Source organism: Cystoisospora suis, assembly GCF_002600585.1.
Source record: "Cystoisospora suis strain Wien I chromosome Unknown contig_1509, whole genome shotgun sequence".
Lineage (NCBI taxonomy): Eukaryota > Apicomplexa > Conoidasida > Eucoccidiorida > Sarcocystidae > Cystoisospora > Cystoisospora suis.
In genome coordinates this window covers 2,466-10,961 of record NW_027154309.1, presented here as the reverse complement: position 1 = coordinate 10,961, position 8,496 = coordinate 2,466, and the positions used below count along the sequence as shown (strand labels likewise).

The window sequence follows — 8,496 nt, the reverse complement described above, 5'->3', positions numbered from 1 at the left end:
TCTTCCTTTCTTCTTCTTTTTCTTTCTCTCCCTCCTCTGAATCTTCTTCTTCTTCTTCTACCACTTCTTCTTCTTCATCCTCATTGAAGAGAGTGATAAGAAGTCGAGGTCCCTCGCCTACATGTCTATCTAGGAGAGAGGATAAACCCCCCCCCCTGGCACTATCTCAGGATCTTCGTTATAGAAGAGCGAAGAAGCAGAAAGAGGCGGGACAGGAGAAGAAGAGAGAGCCTTCTTCTCTCTAGAAAGAGGTGAGATCTTCATCTGACCTCCTTCGCTCTTATGAGGAGCTTCAAGGGAAAGACATGCGGAAGTATGAAGAGAGCTACTTGATCGGCTTAGAGAAAACAGATGACTGTTGAGTTGCTTCTTGTCTCTATGAGAGGTAATGAAAGAATGCTTTCTGCTTCGCCCCCTTCCTATTCTCATAGAGCCATGAGAAGATCTCGGAGAGTTCATTACAGATCCTTCGCCTCCACCCTGGTGTACATACACCCCATGATGAGATGGAGAAGAAGCATGACGGTGATGTAGGCGGGGGGGATAAGGACCTTCTCTTTGCCGTTCGTGTTTCTCCCTTCTATCTCGGTCAGAGGTACATGGATCCACAACAGTAGAAGGAGACGAAAGGTCGAGTAGTTTCACCCCTCTCTCCCTCTCAACTTCTTCAAGCGTCAGATTCTTCTTATTCTTCGTCTTCTTTCCTTCGGCCTCTCCTCTCACTTCTCCTGCTGGCGGGGCTGTCTCGTCTCTGCTTCCCGTCTCTAGTGTCTGCTTCCGCCTTTCTCGGGCATGTCCCTCTTTCTCTTCTGTGGTCCCGCATCTCGAGTAGACAAGAGGAGAAGAAGAAGAGATATCTTGGAGCTTGCGTTGTCTTTCATTTGCAGGAGCTTCCGAAGAAAATGAAGAGGAAGAAGAAAACTTTCTATTCACTCTAATTTGATCTGAAGAAGATAGGGCTATCTTTCCTTCTTCTCTGTCTCCTCTTTGTTGATCGATGACCATCGATAGACTCCTTCTTTTCGTCTGGCTGGATATCTCATACTCTCTTGACTCCCGAGAAAGGGAAGAAGATGAAGCATAGCATCGACTTCTATCTATCTCTTCTTTCCAGTTTTCTTCTCTTCTTCTTTCATCGTGATCCTCGTCTTCTTCTTCTTTAGGTCGGGAAGATAGAGGAGAAGAGGGTCCTGAAGGTGTCTTTTCAGGTAGAAGACTCCTCTTTCCAGCTAGAGTCGAGCTGGTACTATACAGCCGCTGTAGGGAGGAAGAAGAGGAATGAAGAAGGAGCCCAGCGCCTGAGCGTCCGCCTATAAGCCGATGTCTCGATTTCTTTCTTAGCAGTCTCTTCTGATAAGGATAGGAAGTATGAGAAGAGGCGTGATGAGGAGAGAAAGGAGAAGAAGTCGAAGAAGGTAGACAGTGTGGTGCTTTTCTCTTTTTGCGTCTTTCAACTAAGAAGACAAGATGAGAAAGAGATTTGAGAAGAAGAGGCGATACATCCTCTTCATTTCCTATAGCTAAGCTCCAAAGAAAACCTCTTAACTCTCCTGGTAAGCCGCTACACCATAGATCAACTAAGGTCGACGAAGTGGCTGTCTCATATCGCTTTCCTCGATCCAGAGAGAAAGTCCTCGAAGGAGAGAAGGGAGAGAAGAGCGAAGAGAAGGGGCGAAGGAAAGATGAAAAGGAAGAAGACGCAGAAGTCTTCATTGATAAGCTTACATGATAAGGACGGTGGTGACGGAGAGAAGAAGGAAGAAAAAGAGAAGAAGAGGTCAAATCAGAAGGTCTATGAGGGTGTAACATAGAAGACTGAGTATGAAGAGCATCGCTTGTTGCTCTATGAAGTCTCTGTGGGGAGGATAAAGATGCTTCGTCCACGCTCTTATCAGGATTTGACGAAGAAGAGGGAGGGGAATGTGGATGAAGACAAGAAGACCCGACACGAGGAAGAAGAGAAGAAGGAAAGCCAGCAACGATGTTAACACTGTGAGGCGAGGTGAATGGAGAAGAAGAAGAGGACGATGAGACCACTCCTTTTCCGTGAGACAGAGAAGCAGAAGCTTGAGGAGGAGACAGATGGCCTTGACGAACTTCTCTTGCACTATGTGGTGATATTGCAAGAGAACGAGAAGGAACGGCTGATATAGGATGAAGGGCTTGAGGGGAATTATGACTCTTTGCATGCGGCGGACTCGAGAGAGGAGATGGAGAAGAAGAAGATGGAGAGGAGGAGGAAGAAAAATCTTGTATTGCGGCTTCACTGATCTTCCTTGGTCTCTTGGCAATCTCCGCGCCTCCCGCTGGAAGAGGAGCATCACGTGGGGGCTCCTCTAGTCTTGTACCTCTCTTGGGAAGAGTTCGAAGAAGGAGGTGTTCAGAAAGAAAACGCGAGAATTGATAGAAAAAGGAAGACGAAGGGGAAGATGAAGAGAAAGAAGAAGAAGAAGACTTCTCCTGATGAGTCAAGAGACCCCCCGCTGGGACTGTTGAACGAGATTCGTCTGGATGGCGAAGCTTCTTGACATCTTCATCTAAACCTTCTTCTTCTTTTTCTTTTTCTTTTTCTTCTCTTTCTTTACTTCTTTCTCTTCCATCATTTTTGGGGAGGCTATAGCTCGTAGTCGTACTATCCCCCTGACTACTCCTCCTCTTCGTACATACAGAGGTCTGTTGAGTAGAACTTCTTCGAGACGGAGTGATCTCCTGATTCGCCGCATCGTCATGACGTCCTAACTCTTCCTTGGAGAGAGGGAGAATCCTCGACGGGGTCTTCTCTTTTGCTCCGTCATCTCCTCTCACATACCCTATGTTCGTTGTAGAGGTACGACACGAAGAAGACGACGAAGAGGGAGGTTCATGTCCCTCTTTTTGATCTAGAGTCTCTTGCTTCTTCTTCTTGTTCTTTTTCTTTTTTTTCTTCTTCTTTTTCTTCTTTGTCGCCTTATCGGGTTCGCCTGACGCCTTCTCACTTGCGGGGGGATAGACAACAGGAGGAAGTGATGCTTGGTATGGATGCTCTGCATCTCCCTCTCCGAGAAGAGAAGACTGGGAGAGGAAAGAGACGTCCTCTTCCTCGGTGTCTTTTCCTTGATCACGAGATGACGAGGAGGAAGAATGTGAATAATGGAAGCTTGAGAAGAAACGGGCGAGTTGAACGCGAAAGAATTCTACACTTGAACTTCCATGACTACGATGATGACCCTTCTTACCACTACCACCACCTGTCTCCTTCTCTCTATCATGCGGGGGCTCATGTAACTTCATTCCTCCTCCTTCTTCTTCTTCTTCCTCATTATCTTGGTTGCCTTTCTTCTTCTTTCTCTCCATAGAATCTTCTTGACCGCTTTCTATTCTTTCTTCATCTTCTCTTTCTTTCAGGGAAGAAGCGGTCTGTATGGAGATCGCGACATCCCGCTCTCCCTCTATGTTTCTCTCTTCTTCTTCTTCTTCTTCTTTGTGCTTCCCGTCTGTGCCGTTTTCATGACCTTTCTTATCGTTCGTGGACGATGGCTTGCTTTCTCGGATAGAGATGGATTTCTTTGAAAAGAAGAAGAAAGAAGTGGTCTTCTTCTTCTTCGTCTTCTTTCGCAAAGTTAGCTGATGGAGATTGCGACTCGAGGAATCCACACTGTCATCTCTACTATGACGATGATAGAACCCTCCCGACTTCTCTTCGCATGTCTCAGCTATAGGAGGTAAAGACGTCCGCGTTGCCGAGGAAAGATCATAGCGTGAGGAGGAGGAAGCATTCAACGGAGACATCATATAGCCCCCCCGCGGGGCTTGTCTCTCGGACGTCTCTGGATGAATTCGGCTTATAGACGGAGAAGAAGAAGATGATGTTTCATGAGAAGTTGGAAAAGTCCGATGAGGATTTCTTTCTCTTCCTCTCTCTTCTTCTTCAACAAGGACCGATGCTTGACTTTTTCTTCCTCTTCCTTCTCTCTTATTTGTCGCTGCTCTTCTTCCTTCTCTTCCTAGATCATGCAGTCTTCTATCAGCATGTACACCATGACCACCCTGTACTTCTTCCTCTTCTTCTTCGAACTCGGTAGAAAGGCGACCTGAGGTGTCTTCTATCCTTCTGCCTCTCCATGCGAAATTCTTAGAGATGAAAGGAAAAGAAGATGATAAAGAAGAAGAAGATCTCTTATACACATGATCCCCTCTACTCCCCCGCCCTTCATATCTCTCCATCCTCCATCTCGACACCATCAGTGAACTACTTCTTCCTCTTTCTTCTTCTTCTTCTATTCCTATCTTTCTTTTATCGACCTTCCGATCAAAGCATGCGCGAGGCAGTAACGAAGAAGATTTAGGCTGATGTAGCGCAGAAGAAGAAGCGAGAAGAAAAGAAGATGAACTCCCAGTTGAAGAAAAAGGAGGCGGAGGACCTCCCGTCATAGATGCACGTGTCGCTGGTGCTGTTGCTGCTGCTGGAGATGCCCTCGTTGCGATACACCCTGGGGGGGAAGAGGAAGGAAGAAGAAGAAAAGAAGATGAAGAAGACGAAGCGGAAGAATAAGAAGATTTCTGTGGTATGGCATCGCAGGTCCAGTAGTGCTCCCACTGAGGTAAGACATGTTCCAGCCAGAAGTTGAGCTTTGATGCTTCGGATGCTTCTCTCGCCCGTCTCCTTTGTAAAGCGATTTCTTTGGTATAGAAAGAGTTTCTCCTCCGATACGAATCAAGTAGCACCTGTCTCTTCTGTTCCTGCTCCCCTATCTTGGCGTGAAAGAAGGAGACCCACAGAGACAGAGACGGCGGAGGTGATGGAGATGAAGAAGAAGAGCGCAGCGAAGAAGATGTCGGAGGAATAGAAGGATGAGGGGGAGAAAGACGAGGGGGAGCAGGAGAAGAAGAAGAAAGAGGGAGAGAAGGAGGAGGAGAAGAGGAAGAGAAAGTCGCGGGAGCAGTCGTCGTACCTGTGGTCGGAGTGGTTGCCGTAACGATACGCCGAGATGGATGAGAAGAATGAAAGAGAGCTAAAGATGACGAAGAAGAAGAAGCAGAAAAAGAACGAAGAGAAGAAGAAGCAAAAGGAGTTGGACGTAAAGAAGAGGGGAGATGGCGATGTGAATTCTCCTGCTGCCGCTGCTTGGAAAAGAATGCAGTTGAAGAGGAAGAAGAAGAAGAGGAAGAAAGAGACTGAGGGAGAGCTATGAGATCTAGAGAACGCGAGACAAAATGAAGAGAGAAGAATCTTCGCTGCATATCTTCTGAGAGGTGGAGCTCCTTCGCAGAAGCTGAGAAACATGAAGAAGAAGAAGACGAAGAAGAAAAGCGACTATAGATTGAACCTCCTATAGTCACATCAAGAAGCTCATCGAGAGGAAGGCATCGAGCAGAGGGACACCCGGGAGAAGAAGAAGAAGGATGAGGAGAAGAAGAAGATGTGAAAACGGATCTAAGATGTCTTAATGCTCGACTTCCTCTTCCTTCTCTTTCTTTCCTACACCCTTCTTCCCCAGTCCATTCACTCCTCCCTATTCCCTCTTCTCCTCTACTACAACACGAAGAGGAACAAGAAGAAAGATGATGCTCTTGTGCAGGCTGTGGATGAGGAGAAGAAGAAGGAAGAGGCAAACTCCCTCGGGATAAAAGAAGCAGATCCCCCGAAGACAGCGAAGAAGAGAACGGATCGAAAGGCATCCTACCATGAGACCTGCACTCCTTTTCTGGTTCTGCTCCTTGCTGTGGCTCATGCCTTAAAGGATCGAAAGGAGTGCGACGTGAGAACGAAGAAGAAGAAGACGGTGCTGCTGCGGGGGAGAGGAGGAGGAGTCGTGGAGGCGTTGAAGACAGTGTTTCTCTTCCTCTTCTTTCTCTTCTCCTTCTTCTTCTGCTCTGACAAGGTCGGCGATCCGTCCAGTAGAGATACGTTCTCTCCGCATTGATAAAGAAGAACCGCTGCTTGAACTTGCCATTTCGACAGATCTTGATAAAGATATTTCCTTCCTCCAAAGAGTTGTACAGAGGAGAATAGGGTGAAGGCGAGAAGCACATCTCTCCTTGTTCTCCTTCTCTCTCTCCCTTGGGTCGACATGCGAGAAGGCTGTCTTGAGGAGAGGAAGAAGGACCCTCAAGAGCGAGAAGGAGAGGGCGCCCGTCGCTCGTTAGTTGATTCACAGGGGGAGGGGAGCAGATCTGAAGAGATCCATCTTGCTTGAGAGAAGAAGAAGCTGATGGAGAAGAGATAAGGACAGAACAAGAAGAAGAGGAAGGGAGAGGGAAAGGAGAAGAAGTCGGGGGAGAAGACAACTTAGAAGGGAGAAGTTTTGAATCTGATTGAGGAAGGCTCATCGCTTCTCTTTCTCTCTTGATCACAGAAGGTGAGAAACATTGCGATCCTGAGAGAAGAGACGATGAAGGGGAGAGGCGGTGAGGGGGGGGAGAAGAAGAAGACAGTTGAAAAGAAGAAACGTTCATGAGGTTCTTCTTCTCCTTCTTCCCTTCATTGAAGGGAAGTTCATGGTGTGAGATCTGTTCATTCTTTCCTCCTTCTCCTTGATGCAGAGAAGAAGAATCGAGAGAAGAGTCTTTATTTAGATTCGACGGCTTCTCTTTCTCGCTGGGTGAGCTAGGATGACTTGTCTCATCATAGCTAGAGATACAACGCTTCGAGACGTCATGCTTATGAGAAGCATCACCTTCTTCTTCTTCTCCTCCTCCTCTTTCCGCTTGTTCTTCTTCTTCTTTAGCACCTCGAGGCGACGTCGAATGAGGGCTTGATGGACTTGAAGGAAATCGAGAAGAAGAGGCAAAGAGAGCTCCTGTCGAGCTGCTACAAGATGACGAGATGACAACTGTCCCACCCCCTTGCTGTGGCGGTTTTTCTGCTGAGGAAGTCATCGATGCTAAGAAGAGTCGATTGGAGAGAATCGATTCATACGAAGGAATCTCACTCGGTGTCGATGCATCTGCTGTATAGGCAAGAGTTGGCGATTTCTTCACGTCATCCGATACGGAAAGTTGTTCCAGCTCATTCGAGATCAAGCTATGCTTCTTATACACTTCTCCCCCCCCCTCTTCTTCCTCTTCTTCTCCCTCTCTCTCTCTTTCATCCTCATGTTCTTCTTCTTTGTGCAGAAGCTCTTCTTGTTCATTTTTCTTGTCTAGCTTCTTGTCCTTCTTCTTCTTCTTCTCCTCCTCCATGCTGTCTAGAAACACTTCGCCCTCTTTCGCCACTTGAAAGATTTCGATCGCCATTCTCCCGCCGCCTGCTTCCTGTATACAGCCTTCTACAACTTTACAGCTTCTCATGGAAGAAGACAAGGAAGGAGATGAATCTCGACAATCCACTTCGGAGGGACGACTATCATCATGCTGATCAATGTGACGAATGGAATCGATGCTCCTTTCGGGGTGATGGCTAGCTGAATGAGGTTCTTTCTTCTCTCTCGATTCTCCCTCGTCACCTATCAGCATCGATTCATTTTGGCATCTCTGCTGAGATATCGTCACCCCTTCATGATCGAGACGACGTCTCCTCTCTGTTAGAAAAGCTCTATCAGACTGTCCTCTTCCATTCTCAAAACTCGCATGCAGCGCTGGAGACGTCGATTCCTTCTTCTCCTCCTCCTTTAGACCAACAGCCTTCTCTGCAGATAAAAGTACTACAGAGGAAGAAACGAAAGATGAAGAAGAAGAAGAAGAAGTAGAGGATCGCAGTTTTCTATGTATTATGTCTTCTTGCTTGCCAACCACCTGGACCATCTGACGATTCGCACGATCTCCCCGATGAGCTCCTTCTTCTTCTTCTCCTCCTTCTCGTTTCTCTTTTACTGAAGCATCATTTGTTTCTTCTTTATCTTTTCTTTCTTCCCGTTCTATCGGGGAAGATGAAGAAGATCCTCGTGTCTGAGATATGACCTTTCTTTCTTCTTCTTCTTCCTCTTTGTTTCTCCCGCCGCCTAGACTGCTAAGACTTTCTTCTTCGGTTAAGGCAGCTAAAGAAGTGTCCTGTCTTTCTTGTCTCTTAGTATTGAAGTTCCTATCAGTCATGAGGGACAGCTTTCTCTCTTCGTTCAACATGGATCTCTTCTTCTTCTTCGAAGTCTCGAGGAGAGAGACAGACAATGAAGAGGAGAAAGAAGAAGAAGAAGTCGTAGAAGATCTCCCAGCCATTCCTTTGTCTGTGACGTGGAGAGAAGAAGAAGTAGTAGTAGTAGTCATAGATGCTGTTAGAAGAACGTCTTTCGAGCAGGAAGAAGAAGAGGAAAGATGCGGGGGAGAATTGCGACTCGTACAAGAGAGAGGAAGAGAAGGAGCCAGAGGGGGAGAAGAAGAGAAGACGCCGCGGCGGGCCGAAGATGTATTTGAGGAGGTCGAATATTGAAGGATACGTGGATAGCGACTTAAGCGACTATACACCTAAAGGACATCAAACAAATGAAATAGGTGACGAAAAGAGAGATAGATAGATTAAAGAGAGATAGATAGATTAAAGAGAGATAGATAGATTAAAGAGAGATAGATAGATTAAAGAGA

The 8,496-nt window shown here is 46.8% G+C and overlaps 1 protein-coding gene across 1 annotated transcript in view; it reads right to left on the bottom strand.

Annotated features, from left to right (window-relative positions):
- Positions 1-15: 15 nt before the first annotated feature.
- Positions 16-8,496, bottom strand: part of CSUI_003398 (sec7 domain-containing protein) — a 10,811-nt gene continuing 2,330 nt past the window's right edge. The window contains exon 3 of the mRNA XM_068063596.1: positions 16-8,379. Coding sequence (XP_067924428.1) covers positions 130-8,379 — 8,250 coding nt within the window. The 3' untranslated portion in view covers positions 16-129. The remainder of the gene's footprint in view (positions 8,380-8,496) is intronic.